Genomic DNA, 21,207 nt, shown 5'->3' with positions numbered 1-21,207 from the left:
TGGGGAGTACCACCAGTTGGTCCAGGAGCTTCTCCTCCATCATGGACGTTTACAGCCAGATTTTAGGATGACTCAGGGGCAGTTTGACAACCTGCTGTCTATCGTCGGGCCGTATAGCTCTGGGTATCCAGCAACCACTACCACCAGTTTCTCCTCCATTGTTTACCAAATGTAAACTTGTCGTGACCACCACAGAAGGCCCGCCTCTCAGATCATCCCATTGGAAAAAAAAGTGGAGGTGACGTGGGGCGCTTTTACGCTGAGTTGACTTTTTTTTCAACTGGAGGGGTTCAGAGTTCACTCCAGCAAAAACGCCAGATGCATCACAACACAAAAACAGCGAGCAAAAAGCTTCATTCTCATTAAAAACAATCATCAAAAGGCTCCAGCTGCTAAAACACTTTCTGTGCGATCGGGGCCTAAATCTTTCCTTCTCAGTTTTTCAATTACTTGGAAAAAAAAGATTTTGAATTTGCAAAAATCTTCACCCACTCGTCTTGTTTGAGCTGCAGTAAACTGACTCACTTGTCCACATCTGCCCTACATGTCTTACTCAGCTTTTGTCATCACAAAGTTGCACTGCAGTTTAGTAACGATGTCTTTGTTTCACCAAAAACAAATTCAGGAAAAAAAGCAGCAGCGTTGCAGCTGTTAAAAAATAATGTGAAAGAATCACCTCCATCTTCTCACTGCTCACACATTTTGCTTCATTTTAATTTCAGCTCATCAACGGCTCACACCTGCGTCAAAGCTCTGGTGAGCTGAAATCCAGTGCAGGAGAATCACACCTCAGGTTTCTGAACGATTCTCTGCATCAGAGCGAAGCAGGATTTTAGAGTCTGCAGGAGAATATTTAAACATCTGAATCATTTATGGATCAAATTCAAGTCTTGTTTTTAAATTTTGAGATAAATATGAATCCTCACGCTCCCTCCTCTGGTTCCCTCATCCCCTCCTCCATTGGCTCACACAGTGAAAACCAAACAGAAGCTGCTTGTCACGTTACAGCAGAGGAATGACTGATGTCCCCGTCTAAACCTCGACCAGACACACACACACACACACATAGACGTACCTGTCCACGCTGATGGCGCACAGGTTGAATATAGAGGCGGTGCACAGCATCACATCCATGGTCATCAGGCCGTCACACATCAGCATGTTCAAGGACCAAACTCCACCCTGAAACTACACACACACACACACACACACACACACAGCGAGAGAGAAAGAAACACACAAACAGCGAGTGATTAGCTGCCCCAAATCTGAGAGTAAATATGTTTAATCCCGTTGCACCACTGCAGCTCAGTGTTGAGACAAACATTCCTCCAGTGAAACACTTCCTCCCCTCCTGACTTCTCTTCAGGTGACCATGGGAAGGTTTTAACTTTCAGACTGACTCCTCTAATCCAGCGAGTGCATGTGGACGAGCCACCGGCGTGACACTCGCTAGATTAAGTGGCTGCAGCCACTAGCACGGGTAACAAGATCACAAATGCAGCTAATTAAAGAGGACTTAGAGGGGAAGCGTCAGCAGGGCATCTCTGAGCCACACACGTATTCACACAGACACACTCGCCTGAAAAACACACACACTAAAAACACAACGTCTGCAGGTGTTAGCTGTGACACAGGCAACTGTCATGGGTGGATTATAAAACTAATGGCCCCTGGGCACAGACATGTAAAAGCCCCCCCGCCCCTCCTAGATAAGAGCCAGACACAAAGTGGCTGCAGCAGTTTACTTTTTCTGTCTTGTGTGTGGTCACTTTAGCTGCTGACTGCGTTGTTCTGCACATCTTTGTGGTTGTTTCATGTCTCTTTGTAGTCGTTTAGCATGTTTCTGTTGTCATGTTGCATGTTCTTGTAGCCATTACATGTGTCTTTGTGGTCGTTTTACTTGTTTTCATGATCATTCTGCACGTCTATGTGGCCGTTTTTGCACGTTTTGCAGTCAGTTTGCTCATCTGTCGTCATTCTGCATGTGTTTGTGGCTGTTTTGCATGTGTTTGTGGTCATTTTGTGTGCTTTTTTCATCAGTTTGCATGTCCATGTAGTCATTTTATGCATCTTTGTAGCCATTAAAGATTTTTTTGTAGTTGTTTTACACATTTTTGTAGTCATTTAAGATGTCTTGTCTATCATTTTGCATGTTTTGTGGTCATTCTGGATGTCTTTGCAGACGTTTTTTGCATGTTTTGCAGTCATTTCGCGCATATGTGGTAATTTGGTGCACTTTTTTTTAATCATTTTGCATATCTATGTCGTCATTTTATGCATCTTCGTAGTTGTTAAGCAATGTTTTGGTCGTTGTTTTACACATCTTTTCAGTCATTTTGCATGTCTGTGGTCATTGTGCATGTTTTGTGATAATTCTGCATGTCTGTGGCCATTTTTTGCATGATTTGGAGTTATTTTGCGCATCTGTGGTAATTTTGCATGTCTTTGTGGTCCTTTTGTGTGTTTTTGTTATTATTTTGTGTGCTTTTTAAAATCATTTTACATGTCTGTGATTCTATTGCCCGTTTTTGTGGTCAGTTTGCATGTCCATGTAGTCGTTTTATGCATCTTTGTAGTAGTTAAGCATATTTTTGTAGTTGTTTTACTCATCTTTAACGTCATTTTGCATGTCTTTGTTGTCATTTTGAATATCTGAGGTCCCTTCACATGTTTTTGTAGTAGTTTTGTGTGTTTTGTGGTTGTTTTGTGCAACGTCATAGTCATGTAGCACAACTTAGAGGTTGTTTTTGCATCTTAGTGGATGTTGTGTGTCTCTGTAGGCTTGTTCGTTTTGTGCATCTTTCAGTGACACTCTGCAGGTGAGGTCGGACTCTCAGGTGCTGCTGTTGGTTGACAACAAACTTAAGTTAAACTGAAGTGTTTAGTTCCCACTGAAGGAGGTGAAGAGAGACTCTGACTGTCTAAGCTTCCTGCTACAGCACATCCACACTGACACTGCACAGATTTTAAATACTACAGCACACATCCTGTTAATATGGCCCCAGTGGCCCCCTGTGGCCCCCTGTGGCCCGAGGTTCAGTAGCCCACCCGGCTCCTGTAGGTGCTTACCTCTGCGTAAACGAAGAGCGGCAGCACCAGCACCGCCAGCAGCAGGTCTGCGAACGCCAAACTGACTATGAAGTAGTTGGTGGTGGTTTTTAAAGCCTTCTCCAGGTACACGCTGAGGCACACGAGCACGTTTCCACCAGTGATGATCACAATCAGTAAAATCCCGAATATGAGCGCCGGGAAGTTGAAGTCTGTGACCGCAGCCGCCGGCAGCGTGTCGTTGTTAAAATCAGTGGAGATGTCCGACATGGTCGCCGGTGGTGTTCCGCCGTGCGCCGCAGACTGACGGGCTCCTTGTCCGACAGAGACCGACTCTCTCCGGGGTGGTTTTCATCTATGAGCCGTATCCAGCAGCTCCGAGATGAGCAGGAGCGTCACAGGTGAAGTCTGTGAGAGTTTTCCCGAGAGGTCGCTCATCTGACGCGTTCAGTGCGCGGTGCGCTCCGCTCTCCAGACGCACAGCCACGCAGCGCACAGTCACCAGATCCTGCTTTAGAAACCCACCTTCCCCGGCCCCTCGGTTTACTTTTCTTTAACATTTACTGAGCTTACACCGCCGGGCTTCTGTAGCATTATGTGGATCAGTTTCCTGCCGTCCTCTCAGCCCGCTGCTGAAGCAACAAGTTTGCAGAGTGGACGAATCAGAAGGCAACAGCTTAAATCCATCCGCGTAAATCTACTTACTGGAGCTCTGCTGCTCGCTTGGTGTGAACAGTCCCAGCAGGAGTGAATCAGCTGTTTGACCAGGACAACAAAGATCAGTTCAGTGTTGTTGTTTAATGACAGGGCCGTAATCACCTGTTTATCATCAGGGGACCATTTACACCTCTCTGTGACAGCACCCTACAGGATGGGGCTGAGGTGGGGAGGAGGAAGGAGACATATTTAAAAACTTAACAGCAAAGATTAATCTGTGATAATACATCATCACATATTTGTTAAAAATATTTGATATTTATAATCTGAATCTGCAAAGTAACTGAAGTTATCAAATAAATGTAGTGGAGTAAAAAGTATTTGCCTCGAATGGAGCAGAAGTAAAAAGTGTAACATAAAGGTGAAGTACCTCTGAAGTGTAGGCTACTGAAGCACTTGAGTAAATGCACTTGTTTTTACTTTCTCCCGCTGGTATTTAGTCACTTTAATTTAGTTAAATTTCACTTCTGTGGCTCAGAGGTAGAGCGGGTTGTCCACTCATCAGAGGATCAGTGGTTCGATCCCTGGCTCCTCCATCCTGCATGTCGTCCTTGAGCAAGACACTGAGCCCCAATTTGCTCCTGATAGCTGCTCCATCAGTGTGTGAGTGTGTTAAAAGCTGAGTAGCAGGTGGCACCATGAATGGTAGCCTCGGCCACCAGTGTGTGAATGTGACGCGTAGTAAGCGCTTTGAGTGTTCGGACGATGCTGTACAAGTGCAGGTCCATTTACCATTTACTACTTCTACAACTGTTCTACTGTTAGGCCTACTATTTCTATGAGCAGTGGTATTCAGTTATTTAAAAGAAATCCACTACTACAACATGCTAGTATGTTTCTGGTATTTTACTGCTACAACTGCTACCATTGTACCATCGTGCTGCTGCCACTGTTACAACTACTACTAATAATAATAGATTATATTTATAGGCGTCTATCAGGACACTTAAGGTCACCTTACAGACAGAGATAGAGAAAATAACAGCAGATGTTGGAAGTGATAAAAAAAAGTCAACGAGATAAGGAATAAAGCAATATAAAATAAATAATAATAAAATAATAATAACATAACAACAAATAAATATTCAGCAAAACAAGTTTACAGTGAATAAAATTCAATTTAAATAGTGGATGTGTGTGGCTGGACGGACGGGAGTCAAACTGAACAGGTTAGTTTAAAGAGTTTGGAGGCTGGATTTGAAAGTGGAGAGTTGATGCTATGATGTCCAGTGGAGGGAGCTCCAGAGGCGGGGGGCGGAGTGGCTGAAGGCTGTAGACCCCATGGTGGTCAGGCGGGACAGTGAGGTGGATGGAAGAAGAAGACCTGAGAGTGTGGGTGGGGGTGTGGAAGAGTTGGGGTTATGGATGGCCTTAAAGGTGAGGAGTAGGATCTTAAAGGAATACTCCAACGATTTGGGAGTTATGCCCTTTCTCTATCATTTTCATATTTAGACAACATGATCGATATCTTTTTTGTGTCTGTGCGTCCAGTGGCTGGGTCTCAGCGGTTAGCATTGCGGCTTAGCTTAGCGAATACAATTGAAGTCTATAGGGGGTCAGTAGCCTACTCGGTAAGAGTGAACAAATAAACGTTACAGAAACCCTGAAGCTGGCATTTCTACACGTTCTACATTTAAAATAAACATGTTTAAACATTAATTCGAAAAACGAGAGTCCTTTTTAGTCGTTTTAGAAGAAGTTTGATACATGGAACTATAGTGTGTTTACGCCCTGCGCGGAGGGCAGCTAAGCCGCAATGCTAACCGCTGAGACCCAGCCACTGGACGTACAGACACAAGAAAGATATCGATCATGTTGTCTAAATATGAAAATGATAGAGAAAGGGCATAACTCCCAAATCGTCGGAGTATTCCTTTAAAGTCAACAGGGTGTTTAACAGGGAGCCAGAGAAGCTGCTAAAGGACAGGAGTGATGTGATTGGTGGAGGGGTGTCTGGTGATGATGCGAGCGGCAATCAATGCGGGATGTAACCAGGATGTGAACAAGAATGGCGGCACTGTGCGGTGTGAGGGACGGGCCAAGTCAGTTCATATTGTGTCATTACTACTACGACTATTCTACTACTGTCACCTGCTTGTATTCTTGTACTGCTACTGCTGCAACTACTTCTGTGACTACTGATAGGCTACTACTTCCGCTGATACTGTCACTATACTGGTACAACAACTATCATACTACCGCTGCTACATTCATCACTGATGTTGGAAGTGACATTGAATAGCAGGCTACAGTTGCATGCTAACGTTTGCAGCTTACAACAGATGTTGGGGAGTTGAACAGTATTTCTTAAAGCATGTGAACATTTAGTTTCCTTGGGTGAACGTGCAGCTCACTGTGTTGTGTCTTATATTTTGAGCAGTTTGTAAAGCACATGTAGCAGTGACAGTGACACTGACTCCGGATCATCTCGGGTTAAAACTCGTCCCATCACCGCTCTTTGTGTTTGTTTATTCCCTCTGCCTCACACAACCCGAACTTCAGGGAGCAAATATTTTTATACTTCTTACAAACTAATCTTAGCTCCTGAATTTGCCATCAACAGAGGGCAGAGAGGTTTTTTAATTCCAGGTGTAGTTTTCACCTCACCTCGTTCTAATCAGACATCACATGCTGCAAACAGCTGACAAGTTTTCCAGCGACTCTTCTGCTTTTGATCTCAGTGTAAAGGTGTTTGTGCCGCGGCTGCTCCTGTGGCATGAATATCATTAGAATAAAGTCAGCAGTAATTAGTTTTCTCACACGTCATCACAAAGCCCTGCGAGGAAAAGGAGAATAGAACTCATGCTTTAAAAAACGCAGGTGTTTAACCAGCCCTGAATCCATCTGGGCAGAAATACATGAAGAGGAGGATCACTGTGAAGAATCTTCTTTCTGATGGAAGTAAAGAAGAACATGGATTAAAATCTTTGGTTCCTACACATCATGTAAACTTCTGATGTACAGAATTACATCTGAACACATAAAAGATACGAAGATGAAGCGACAAGCACAGTTAACATCTGCAAATTAAAGTATTTCTGATTTCCTGGCAGGAAGTTGCCTGTTACCAAAATAATCTGTGTTTATATGTAAGCATGTGATCAGCTCTGAGTCAGAGGTGAGATAAGACTTCAGGACGAGATGATATCAGTGGTATGATCTGACAGTGAGCAGCACTTTCACTGGAAAATGTATTTAAAGATAAAAACACAAGGTTTCAGTCATGTGACCTTCATCATTACACAGTGGAATCAGACAGAGCTAGAGCTGCAACAATCAGTCCATCAGTTGTTAACTATCAAAGGTTCAGTCTGTCAGATTTAGGGGGATTTACACCTGTGCGTCAGCGTTATGCAGAGCCTACACCGCAGCCTACGCACATGACCTACGCTGCTGTGAGCATTTATACTTGTGCAGCAGAGTTTCTGTGAAGTGCTGTAACGTTGAGTTGATACAAAACACACATTAAACACACATTAAACACATTAAACACACAATAAACACACATTAAACACATTAAACACACATTAAACACATTAAACACACAATAAACACACATTAAACACATTAAACACACATTAAACACACATTAAACACTCATTGAACACACATTAAACACACGTTAAACACACGTTAAACACAATAAACACACAATAAACTCACATTAAACACACATTAAACACATGTTAAACACACAATAAACACAAATTAAGCAGATGTTAAACACACAAACACATGTTAAACACACGTTAAATACACAATAAACTCACATTAAACACACATTAAACACATTGAACACTCATTGAACACACATTAAACACACGTTAAGCACACGTTAAACAAACAATAAACTCACATTAAACACACATTAAACACACATTAAGCACACGTTAAACACACAATAAACTCACATTAAACACATGTTAAACACACGTTTAAACACACATTAAACACACAATAAACACACATTAAACACACACTGAACACACATTATGACACACTCATATGAAGTCAGGATAAATCACACACAAGACTTTAAATGCTATTTTTGTGGAGGCTTTATTGTCTTCACAATTTATTGTTTCTTATCTGTGAAATTAAAGTAGAAACAGACAGGAGGTCTGTGTTGCTGTGACATGTAGTTACATTTCTGAGGAGGTGCACGTCAGGCTGCAGCGTAGGCTCTGTGTCGACGCAGAAGTATAAATGCCACATTAGGGGGGGGGGTTTAGTGACGTCTAGCGGTCAGGATTGCAACCAGCCGAAACTTCTCCTGGTTAGAATTCCTTCAGTGTTTATTGTTCAGGAGGTTTTTACCAGGAGCTGAATTATCCCCAGAGGTCTCTTCTTCTCCAAAACAAACAGACTGGTGATTTAAACTGGTAAAAACACAGAATGAAGCAGTTTCACGTTACAAATCTGTGTTTTTCCAGTGCTCTCGTTGTGGATGGTCTGCTCACTATGGTAGGCAATGCAAAAACACAAATGTCCCCATTTAGAGTCAGTGTTAAAACATTTTAAAAAGATACTGTGAATGTCCAACTCTAAAAGAAATGTTTGAATTAAGTGTAAACTGTCCATTAAAATGTCTTGTTAAAATTATTCTTGTTAAATCAAAACAATGGAGAACAAATTACCGAGGCCTGATAATGGTCTGGGTTCATTTTACCATCTTTATTTGTATTCAACAGAGACGTATTTTAATTCCACAGTAACATTTTCTTTAAGCAGAGTGAGTGACAAGGCCGTCAAACTGTGACTAATGAGATTTAAAATGCTGCCACCCCCCACAGCGAGCAGCTTCTTTCACCTGCAGCTCCTCTGGATCCTCTTTACTGTGTTCCTGCCACTTGACCACAGTTTTACAGGTCAGTCTGTCCCTGAATGAGCCTGTGATGGTTTATTAACCCTGCAGGTAGCCACACACACCCACACACACACACACACACACACATAGATGAAGATATATATAGAAAGAGAGCAGTTGTTGAATCGAATGACTTTCACTGTAATATTTGAAAAAGCTGGGAGCTCCTCCATGCCTCTGGGACTTGTTCGAGTTTGGTTTGAAAAATTTATTAGATGACAGAATGGCTATGAAACGGAGCTGACTGATGGGATAAGGCTAATTAGTGAAGGACGTGTGTGTGTGGAGAGAAAGATGATGGGCTTCCCAGTAGAAGACGGCACTGGGAATGAAAAGTAAACTGTAGGTCCCGGGATTTGTTGGAACAGAGTTCTCCAGGGAGGACGTTTTTCTGTAAGCAGACCCGGAAGTTAATAATAATAATGATAATAATAATAATAATAAATTTTATTTATAATTCACTTTACATTCCGGGGAATCTCAAAGTGCTATAAAACAAATGATAAGAACAACAGTGTAGTACAATGAACTACAATTAAAACAGAAGAAGGCACTCAAAAATGATACAAAAGAAAAAGAACACATGATCAAAGCATTACATCAGTACACGGGATATATAAGGATAAAAGTGACATGAAAAAAAGAGGTCAATGGAAAGCTTTGTTGAAGAGGTGAGTTTTTAGACCTTTCTTAAAAGTATCCACAGACTGTGGTGCCCTGAGGTGGTCAGGGAGGGCGTTCCACAGCCTGGGAGCTGCCGAGCAGAAGGCCCACATGCCCATGGTTTTTAGATTAAACCTGGGGGGTTTGAGGAAGTGTGCAGTGGAGGAGCGGAGGGTGCGTGTATTGGTCTGAGGGGTAAGGAGTTCCTTGAGGTAGGGGGGGGCATGTTTGTATATGCACTGGTGGGTGAGGAGGGAAACCTTGAACTCGACTCTGAGTGAGATGGGGAGCCAGTGAAGTGACTTAAGGATGGGGGTGATGTGGTCAGGTTTGCGCTCCCTCATCAGGATCCTAGCAGCACTGTTCTGAATGTACTGGAGCTGCTGAAGGCTGTAGCTAGGGATCCCGATGAGGAGTGCATTACAGTAATCCAACCTGGAGGAGACAAAGGCATGGATGAGCTTTTCTGCATCTGCAAGGGTGAGCATGGGACAGAGTTTGGCGATGTTCTGGAGGTGAAAGAAGGACGTCTTACACAGGTGTTTGATATGAGTCTCAGAGGTGAGGTGGGGGTCCATTCTAACGCCAAGGTTAATAACGGATGTGGAGAGGGGCGTGTTTTGGCCGGAGAAAGTGATGCTGGTGATGGTGGATGACTGGACCTGGTGCGGAGTGCCAAATTGGATAACTTCTGTCTTTGAACTATTTAGCTGTAAGAAATTTAGCTTCATCCATACCTCTATCTCCTCCAGGCAGGAAGTCAGTGTGGATAGTGGCAGGGGTGTAGAGGGAGTGGGTTTTGTGCTGAGATACAGCTGCGTGTCATCGGCATAGCAGTGGAAGGAGATACCATGCCTACTGATGCTATGGCCTAGGGGAATCATGTAGAGAGTGAACAGGGTGGGACCCAACACCGAACCTTGGGGGACACCACATGTGGTATTATGGGTGAGAGATCTTGCCTTTCCGTTAGCGTCACTCTGGTTCCCTTAAAATTAAATGGGACTTTTTCATTTAGTTTTGGATTATTGCAGAAAATACGCTCTGTAGCAAACAAATGTTTCATTCTTACACGTTTAGTTCAGCAAGATAATCTCCGTGAATGAACACCACTGTCATGATTTTTGAAGCGTAAATGCAGTCACCAGGAGTAAAAAGCTAACACTGGGCTATAAATAAACTTCATGTTCACAAGTGCGGAAATGTGAACTCATTTCAGGGTTTTAGGACTCATTCCTGCACCACTCTGTAAAGAGCACTGCCTGAGCATTGCCTAGTTTCGCCTCGCCTGTTTCCAACATGGCGGCCAGGTCACAAAGGTTCTCATTTTACAGCAAAATAGTCACACATCTGAGGTGAGAAATAGGAACTGAAGTAACAGAATCTTGATTCATATTTGATCAGCGCTGTTTGACAGTTTGACTGCAGTTCACAAGCAGTGATGGACATGACTGACAGCTGTGTCAGAGAGTCCTCGGCTCTGATTGGTTGTTTTCGTTCAGCCACTGTTGATTCTATTAAATGCCATCAGAAGCACTATGACCAAGGGGCAGAGGAACGTGTTGTTTTACAGATTTTCTGTCTCGTTGTGTGGACGTAGTGACAGTTTCATCAAGTATGACAAAAAGTTATTTTTATGAAAGTTACCAGCTTTAAAGACAGACACACGGACGAATAGAGAAAGTCAAAAATATAATTTTCAGACAGATGACAGAGCAGATAAAGACAGCTGAGGAAGATAAAGGTGAACAGAAGCACCTGAAGTCAAATAACAGCATCAGGAAACAACTAAACACTCGTCTCTGTCCTCACCACTAAACTCTTCTGACATTTAAAACTTCAGCTGCTTATCTTCCTCCTCGGACGCCTCTCGACACTGCAACAGATACTTTATAGTTTCAGTGAATGCTGGAAACTCACTGCTGAGATTCATTGAAGTTCGACTCTCACATGGTTTTATTAATATGGTTTAAAAGAAGAAACCATCATTTATTAATGACTTCTATTTTATGACTCAGCCTGTATTTTAGAAGTCAGTTCTGTTCATCCTGTTGGACAGTCGCTCTGTGACATACGTTGAGTATTTTTAGAGCGATTGTGTCGTGACTTAACGATCAGAGGTCACGCTTTTAAAAGGAAACACACAAAAATCTTCATCATGCACATTTAGGGCTGAAGATTTGTCCTGAAACCTGCAGAAACAAGTCATATCCTCCAAATGTAGCACAGAGTTTAACATTATTTAACATGATTATCACCAGCCAGCAGGGAGGGGCACCAGACTGGAGGTTACTGTCAAATCTGAATTAGCGTCAATGCTTCCCATCTGTGATCTTCTCTACTGACCTCAGGCCAGACCTTGTGCTTTGGTCCTCCTCAGTGTGCCTCCTCTACATCATTGAGCTCACTGTGCCCTCGGAGGATGCTGTGGAGGACGCTTACGAGTGCAAAGAGCCTTAAATACGCCGAGCTGGCAGCTGACACTGGGCACGGTTTGCCTGGTTGAAGTGGGCTGCAGAGGCTTCATAGGCAAGTCAACTGCCCAACATCAGGCCATCAAAGCCCTCTCTGGTGCAGTCGAACAGGCGAGCTGGTGGCTCTTGATTAAGAGGAAAGACACCACTTGGGGCCCTGAAATACCACCAACAGCAGCAGCAGGGGTCGAGGGAGTAAAAGCAGAGGGGGGCGCACCTGAGACGCCAGGTGTTGCTGATGAGCCCTCTGGAGGTGTCGTGGGCCTTTCATCGAAACACCAGTGAAGAAGGGTACCCACCTGATGACCCCATCAAGCTTTGACCCTCCCTACACCCCCACCCCCTCCCACAGCATGGCTCCAATCACTCACAATCACAAGTATGTGCAACAACAATCAACCAGTTAAACTCCACCTCGATTAAAGTGAGGTCATTTTTTCTCCTCTTAGTTTCTTCTCCCTTCTTTTTCCTCATTAAAATGAGGGGGTAGGGGGAGGTAGAGTGTACGATGGGGGAGAGTTCAGTCCGCACAGATGTCTCTCCTTGGCTCTGCCATCCCTTTGCTCTTTTCTACTTCTCTATCCACCTAATCTCAACCCTTTGGTTCCCACTTGGAAACCCCCAGACAGCACTAACACTCCCACTCAGTCTCAGTGTTGTAACATCTAGTCCTAAACTCAACTACAGAAAATCTGTAAAATAAAATGTAAATGAATGCACTTTTACTTTCACTAACTTTATGTGGATATTAGGAGTCGGTTCATGAAGATAAACAGTGTAAAATTTGCAGAAGCAGAGGGCACGAGAGGACACCTGAAACTATAAACCTCAAACTACAGAAAACATCAAGAGAAATATTTATGTGTTCTCATACTGAATATAATCTGGGCACAAACAGGTTCACTTTTACTGATCATACTTTTACTTAAGTAAGATTTTTAATGCAGGACTGAAGGAATCAAGAACCTCTTCTTGTTAATTTTTCCCATATTTTTTTTATTCCATATTTAAATCCAAAAAACTAACATTAACGGAGTTTATTTAAAGCTGCAGCTCTTTCTCTCTGTGTCTCTGCTCTATGTGGAACAAGAACTCTAATAAGTAGGTCTCTAATGAGATTAGCTTCTCTGCTAAACCCCACCAACCCAAAGTTACGTTACATCACTAACATGGCACAAATTATTATATAAAAAGGGGTCAGTGAAAAGTCCAAAGTTTTATAGACACACTGAACACAGACAGAAGTTGCAGCTGCAGAGTGAGGCTGAGACGCTTCATAGAAACAAAACTATCACTGATGAAAAATAGAAACATCTTTGCTTTCTTATATTTGATCATATATATTTTGACATACTGAACTGTAGCATGTAATATTTGGCATGTTAACGTTTGTATGTACAGGTAGAACACAGGAAGTTACTGTGAAGTTAGTGAGTTTCAGAGATGCTGGTAGGCAGGGGTGTAGCACCGAATCCTGTGCCCTCTGTATAAGCAGTCTCTGTGGGCCCCTCGTTCTTCCTCTCCTCACATATGCCTCTCTGATGAACCCTTGATTTTTATTTTTTATTTTATCTTATTTTATTTATTCTTATATAGTTTGCTTTCTTTCCCTTTCCCTAACCCTAGAAACCAGTCCTAGTGCAGGGGTGGACTAAACCATTTAGCACCTTTAAGGGGAGAAAGAGGCCTCAGCGAGCTTCTGTTATTTTTTATACGAAGTTCAGTCTTTAAACAGATTTATTCAGCCAAGTTTGATTTATTCACAGCACTGATTGCATAGAAATTAAAAAAATACAAACAAAGCCAAACTTCTTATTCCATGCTTTTGGAATAAGCGAGCGTGTGGTGGCCGGGCCTCGGGCGGAAAGTAACTGGAAATAAGAAATAAATGCAACCCTTTGGTCCGAGACTGAAAGGTTGTTAATCATCATCATGATCACGATAAACTTTATTTATACAACACTTGTCAAACGACATTCTTCACACAGATGAACTGGGGTTAAACAATTCAGGATGCAATGAGGCAAATAAAATCAGACAATTAAATAATATAAAATAATAATAACAACAATTCAATAAACAGTTAAATAATATACAATAATATACCCACCAATAATAAAATATAAAAAACAACAACAATAATAAAACAGAAGACATGTCCTTTATGCTTTAATTCTTCAAAAGAACATTTTGTTAATTTGTGTGTGTACACACATTTTTTCTGAGGTATTTTGGGATATTGTTATTAATTTTATTTATTCATGTGATTCATGTGTTTTTAGTGATTATCAGTGTTCTTCTTCTTCTCCTGTTTTTCATGTGCGTATTTGTCAGGCTCAGTGGCGAGCTGTCTGTCCTGGAGAGGTTAAATAAAGTTGTGTTGAACATTGTGAATATAATTTGATGTTATGGCTCCTCCCGGTGGTCAGATGGTGAAGCAGCAGCACAGAGAAGCTGTGTGTGTTAGTACAGAGTGTGTGTGTGTGTTAGTGAGGAGCATCTCTGCACAGAAACATAATATATGAGCTTCATGTAACATCATGACACTGTGAGCCTGTTGTTCCCACACAGAGGAGATGGCTCTGTGTGTGTGTGTGTGTGTGTGTGTGTGTGTGTGTGTGTGTGTGTGTGTGTGTGTGCGTGCGCACAGTGGTGCCTTGTCCACATGTGAAGCCATGCTGTGTCCCAGTTTGTGCCAGTGTAAGTGTGTCATGATTACAGAGCAGACAGGAAGCAGAGGAAAACATCTCTGCGTTGTTAACTTGTGTTTGTGTCTTTGTTTATTAACCAGCTGTGGTGAAAAGTACATTTACTCGAGTACTATCATTTGGATGTGCTTGTAATTTACCTGAGTTTTTGTATTTTCTGCTACTTTATATTTGTACTCCACTACAGTGAGGAGGGAAATATTGTACTTTTTACTGCATTTATTTATAACTTTAGTTACTTTGCAGATTCTAGTACTAAGTATTTCCAACACATAAATTAGGATGTAGCATCATGAGTTAAGTTCATCTCAGAGGAAAGATTCACCACTTATGATGTAATTACAATGAGCTCCACCTTCACCAGCTGTAACATGAATGTGATGAACACATTACTGCATCAATAACTATAACACAATACTATGAAATGTATTATTCTGAAATGGACCCTTGGACTGCATAATGAGTACTCTTGGTACTTTATGTATTAATGGATACTAATACTTTGATACTTTTAATTAAGTAAAATTTTGAATAGAGGACTTTTACTTTAGTTTTACTCTTCTATTCTTCTGTGGTATCAGAACCTTTGCTAAAGTGAAAGGTCTGAGTACTCATACACGTATCCAGTAGTGTGGGCTTTTCTTGTTGTAAGGCATTTATCCTTTCCAATCCGGTTTCTGTTCAAAACAAAGCACTGAAACAGCCCTCCTGAAAGTCACCAACGACCTCCTCCTCTCCTTAGACTCCAGACACCTCCAACGACCTCCTCCTCTCCTTAGACTCCAGACACCTCAACATTCTCATCGTCCTTGACCTCACAGCAGCCTTCGACACCATCAATCACTCCATCCTGCTCTCCCGACTGGAATCATCTCTCCACATCACCGGCACAGCACTCGCCTAGATTCACTCCTACCTCACCAACCGACACCAGTTCATCAGTGTAAACAACTGCACCTCCCCCACCGCTCCCCTGTCCCAAGGTGTCCCCCAGGGGTCGATGCTTGGTCCCCTCCTCTTCATCCTCTGCATGCGCCCCCTTGGCAAGATCATCTGTCATCACGGCCTCCATTTCCACTGCTACGCCGACGACATCCAACTGTACATCTCCACCAAAGCCATCACCAACACCACCCACTCCACACTCACCAGCTGCCTCACTGGAATAAAATCATGGATGCAAACAAACTATCTCCAACTGCACAGTGACAAATCAGACATAATCATCATCGACCCCACATCCCGCACCAAAGCCACCCACAACCTCTGCCTCACCTTTGATAACTGCACTCTGTCTCCCTCACCACACACCCGCAACCTAGGAATCATCTTCGACAGCCAGCTAAGGTTTGACCACCACATCAATCACGTCACCAGGACTGCCTTCTTCCACCTCAAGAACATCGCCCGTCTCCACCCCTCACTCACCTTCTCTGCTGCAGAAACCCTCATCCATGCATTTATCACATCCAGACTGGTCTATTGCAATAGCATCCTCTATGGCTCATCATTCAAACTCCTCAATAAACTTCACTACATCCAGAACTCCGCTGGCCACCTGCTCACCCACACCCGTTCCCGAGACCACATCACCCGCGTCCTCCAAAACCTACACTGGCTCCACATCACACATCGCATACAGTTCAAAATCATCCTCCTCACACACAAAGCACTCAACAACCAGGCCCCCTCCCGCGACCTCCACTCATCTGAAGGAAATCTCGAGCACCGAACCTGGGGGGACAGGGCCTTCTCCATCGCTGCCCCCTCCCTCTGGAACTCACTCCCCAAACCCAGCCAGCCACTCCAGTGAAAGCACTAATTCCACACTGTGAAAATACAGTACGACTAAAAGTCTTGCAAGTATTTCTCAGCAAAATGTAGTTAAAATAGTGAAAGTAAAAGTATGTATGTAGCAGTGAAGTGTTCCCTGCTGTCAGAGTTTTATCTGACAGCAGCGAGCGCCTGTCATGGGCAGCCCACTCTGACATCTCTCCACTTAGTGCATGTATAGGTCCAGTTTGTGCATGTGTGTGTTCGGACCTGTGTGTAATTGACAACAGAGTGAAAAATTGAATTTCCCCTCGGGGATTAATAAAGTATATAAAATTAAATTAAATTAAAATTAAAATTAAAAATTAAAATTACTACATAATGACGAAAACTCTGTGTGTGTGTGTGTGTGTGTGTTCCACGTTTTTCTCCTCACTGACTTGGTCAATCCATGTGAAATTTGGCACAGTGGTAGAGGGTCATGGAAGGATGTCAATGAAGCAATATTACATCAGTTGGCCAAAGGGGGGCGCTATAGCAACCAATTGAAATTTCAAATTTTGAATGGGCATATCTCATGCCCCGTATGTCGTAGAGACATGAAACTTTGCACAGAGATGCCTCTCCTCATGAGGAACACATTTGCCTCAAGAACCCATAACTTCCGCTTATATAGATTTTCCACCATTTTGAATTTTTTTGAAAAACACTTCAAATGGATCTCTCCTAGNGGCTCCCCCTGTGGACCAATGTTGGTGGTGTTTTCTAATGTTTGGTATGACTAAGTCATGGTATGGTATGCTGTACATAATCACGGAAACTGTCAGTGTGTCATTCTGTCTGTCCCACATTTTTCTACTCACTGACGTGGTCAATCTATGTGAAACTGCACATAGGCATTGAGGACTGGCATAGGTAGAAGGGGACAAAGCTACCAATGGCAGTGGACTAGTCTGTCTGATGTTTTGGATGAATATCACTGCTGCATTAATGTGTCATTTTCCTGCTGTAGATGTTTCAGGTTGAGCTCATTTTACCTCCTTTATAGAGGGTTTTTAAAGAATTAATTGAGATTAAGAAGGAGGAGAATTTTCTCAGCACATAAATAAACACTTCATCCTTCAGTTGATCACAAATATTCAACATCAACACATCTGGAGATACGTGGTCACACATGGTGAAGCTGTCAGACAAATGTAGAGCAGTAAAAAGTACAATATTTACCTCTGAGATAGGAGATGGGAGAGGACGTAGCATAAAATGGAAAAACTATTTGCATGTCTGTATTTATTTGTAAATGTGTGTATATATATGTACATCTTCACACAGGTTAGAGTATAGAAACATGTGAGAAATGTTTTCAGCTGCCAACATTCCTCTGCTGGATTCCTCCCAGAATGCATCAGGGCCACCAATACAGAATGACCCGTCCAGCTAAAACAGATGCAAGTATTTTAGTAGGAGGCTGCGAGTCCTCTGCTGGCAGGCGCTTAATGCAATATGTGCCCGTAAGATGAAGTCACAAACATTGCAACTGTAGTCAACTCCCACTCGCCGGGCAGCACAGACGGGGCATTATGTGGACGAGTACCAGCTGGTACCACGGGCTCCTCATCCTCCTCCGGGACTTCATTTGTTGCTGCGTCTGAAATCAGGACATGGAACTGAAATCGAAGAGCAAACCTGTGAACGTTCTCCTCGGATGCGTCGTGGCCGTCTGCTTTTGTACACTTTGTGCGGCTGAAAGAAGTGAGTAGAGCTCTGGTGTGTGTGGAGGGCGTCATCTGTGGCTGCTCAGGGCAGAGAGGGAAGTGGATGTTGATGAGGCTGCTGGGAGACAGTGAGACAGACAGCTGATGTTTGTGATGTTTGCTCCTTTAAAGCAGTGGCTCCCAAACTTTATGGACCCCGTGTCCACCTGTGATCCCTCAGGAGGATTTTTACAACTCTGAGAAGGTCAAAGAATCCTGAATTTCACCATGTAAATACAGAAATTTGACAAAAGTAACTGAAAATTAACTTTGTGCAACTGAAATACTTTTCTTCATCCTTTTACCTTTAATCATCGTGTCCCCTCCTCAGAGTTCGGGAGGCCTTCCTGACCCCCATGTTAGGAACTGCTTTTTAAAGGAAATGCAGAAATATCCTCACAGTTTCAAAGGGTTAGTTCATGTTTACTCCTCACAGCCAGAGTGTGTAGGGTCTGATTTCAGTACAGCAAGAAAAAATACAGAAAGGCATGAAAGAAATACAGAATATTAGCATTTTGTGTGGTTTAAACAAAATTTAACATGTTTATCTGTGAGCTGTAGAGCTGCTGATGGGCTGATTTTGATGCCATCAGGCAGAGCCAGGCTAGCTGTTTCCCTTTGCTTCCAGTCTTTATGCTAAGCTAAGCTAACAGGCTGCTTGTGGCCGCTTCATATTCACCATACAGACACAACACATGTCTTTTCATTCTACAGTAAACCTGCACCCAAATGTGAGTGTTTCTCAAAATGTTGAACTATTCCTTAAGTTTCATATCAAGTAATGCAGGTTGTGTTTTCCTACATGCTGTCATGTTTGGGCTCTACCTTGTAGAGAGGCCATGGGTCAAAATCCAGTGTTAAAACTGTCATTATCGTAGTTTATATCGGGGCATATTCCTGCATCAAGCTGTGTTTAATGAAACCACCACAAACCAGGGACCAGGAAGTTTATGTGCAAAGGCTCAGGCTGGATTCTGCTTTAAGTGTCACACTCACACATAATGTCAGTGGCTAGTAGAGATCAATCTGGGTCCAAACTCATCTCAGACACCAGAAAGAAAATGTTGACATTGTATGTTTTCTGCAAACCTGACATGTGACATTCAAACGTTTTTAAATGTTTCATGTCAGCGTTTCTAAAGTGACGTCATCAGGAGGTGGAGGAGATGGTGGATGGTGGATGGTGTGACCTCTAGAAGAGACACCTGCTCATGTTCAGTGCTGCAGATTACTGTTTTACTGGTTAAGAGATGTTTTTAGTGACCCCTTGATATTTTTCCAGCTGAGATAGTGCCACAAAAAGCATTTGTTTTCTACTGAGACATCGACTCTGTTTCCTGGAGGCACTGTGCTGCCATGCTCAGTATTTTAAGTCAAGACATGATCTTTTCTGAACCATCACCAAGTAATAACATAACCACGTGTTAACCACAGTGTTGTCGTTGTAAAGTTTCACCATGTCAGCTGCATAATAACATATCTGTGGTTTGCAGAAACATAAAAAGTCAACATTGGTGATTGGGTCGCTAAATCAAGTTTTTGCCCCTGACAAGTTCATCCAACCATGGAAGTATGGTGCTTATTTTAGTTTAAGGTTAAATATAATATTTTAATGTTACAGCATGCAGTGGTGCCCCCAACGGCCAGCCAGGGGGGGCCATGGCCCCACTGATACCATTGCCCCCAAGATATTGGTATCTTGTGAAACTCAACCACGTCATAATAGCTTGTCCAACCTGGTCTCACTCCAAAGTCGTTGAAAAACCAGCTCTTGGTCAGTGACTTCTAATGTGAGACACAGATGAAAAAAGCTGTCCTTTCACATCAGCATGATATGCAGCAGGTCACCGTTATTGTTTAACAGCTCCCAGTGGTGGCAGGGGGAAAGGTAATGGGACAACAATGAAAGGTAGGGTGGGTGGGAGGTGTGGTGGGTGGGTCCAACAACCACTGACTTTCACCCAGGATGCTGGTGTTCACTTCCTGTAAGACTGTAAAGCCAAACCCTGTTCTTCTTTTCCTAAACCTAACCATGTGTGTGTGGTGTTGAAGAAAAAAAAAATCAATTTGCTTTGTTTTATCGATGTAGAACTTTTATTTTGAAAGAGACTGTATGCAAACTGTACATTTCCTGTGAAAACAGAAGTGTATTTTGAAAACAGACAATGCATGTAACAGGCTGAAGTTGACACAGCGTCCCAGAACGTCAACAACCAACACACCCAGGGTACCTTGGACGTCATATGTGGACGTGGAAAGTCCATGACCAAACGTGGACATGTGACGAGGTCACAGTGAGGATGATGATGGTATTAGTCTGTGCACATCAGATAACAAGTAATAACAACTGTAAAAAAAAAAAAAAAACTCTCAGTATATCAGTGTGCAATTTCTTAACTCACATGTTGACAACATTTTTAACTACATATCTAAACAGCACAATAGAATTCCTTGAATTCAGTGATGGCTTTTTGTTTTGGTGCGTTTGGTGTGTGTAGTTTTTAAGTGGCTTTGTTTGACCACTGTGATGAACATTTCTGGGGACGCCACTCATGGCATGAAGCAGAGAAGCACACTGTGGTGGAGGAAGTATTCAGATCCTTTAATGAAGCAAAAGTACTAATACCACACTGTAAAAATACTCCTGTATTAAAGATGTTTCTTCGGTAAAATGATGTAAGTATAATCAGTAAACTGTATTTAAGGTAATTAAAGTATAAATCTGTCCTCTGTGCCTGTGTCACTATTATATCTGATCTCATTCGATGATTCAAACTCATTGATGTAGAAGTAGGATTTTATTGTGGTAGTTATTTAAGGTGGAGCTCATTGTGAACTATTAACTAATGATTATTTTCATTATGGTTTAATCTGCTGATTATTTTCTGCAGTAATCGATTGATTGTCTGATTTATGTACCTCTCGCCTCTCTCAGTCTGCACGGTTCCTCCGGGTCCTGTGACCATCCCTGAAAACAACACGGCCGACGTGCAGGTGGTGAAAATTGTCTCCAACGGTGATGTGACACTGACCGTCACCATAAACCCCGAAGATCTGTTCTACCTGAGAGGAAACGCTTTGATGGTGAAGAAAGGACTCGACTATGAGGTGATTAAAGTTTAAAATGTGATCCTATCAGCTGATGGCTGTGTGCAATAAGAAAACATTTTGATAAGGAGCTTTTAAATTTTAAGAATTGTGTG

General features: G+C 42.6%; 1 protein-coding gene across 1 annotated transcript in view; it reads right to left on the bottom strand.

Moving 5' to 3' along the window:
* The window catches only part of drd4b (dopamine receptor D4b), an 18,198-nt gene extending 14,632 nt beyond the window's left edge, over window positions 1-3,566 (bottom strand). Inside the window, exons 1-2 of the mRNA XM_050051354.1 lie at window positions 3,073-3,566; window positions 1,076-1,188 (exon numbers count right to left, since the gene is read on the bottom strand). Coding sequence (XP_049907311.1) covers window positions 1,076-1,188; window positions 3,073-3,321 — 362 coding nt within the window. The 5' untranslated portion in view covers window positions 3,322-3,566. The remainder of the gene's footprint in view (window positions 1-1,075; window positions 1,189-3,072) is intronic.
* Between the last annotated feature and the right edge of the window lie 17,641 nt (window positions 3,567-21,207).

The sequence above is a fragment of the Epinephelus moara genome, chromosome 1 (assembly GCF_006386435.1).
Source record: "Epinephelus moara isolate mb chromosome 1, YSFRI_EMoa_1.0, whole genome shotgun sequence".
In the NCBI taxonomy this organism is placed as follows: domain Eukaryota; kingdom Metazoa; phylum Chordata; class Actinopteri; order Perciformes; family Serranidae; genus Epinephelus; species Epinephelus moara.
The sequence above is the reverse complement of the archived record's forward strand: the minus strand, read 5'-3'. Positions and strand labels throughout refer to the sequence as shown.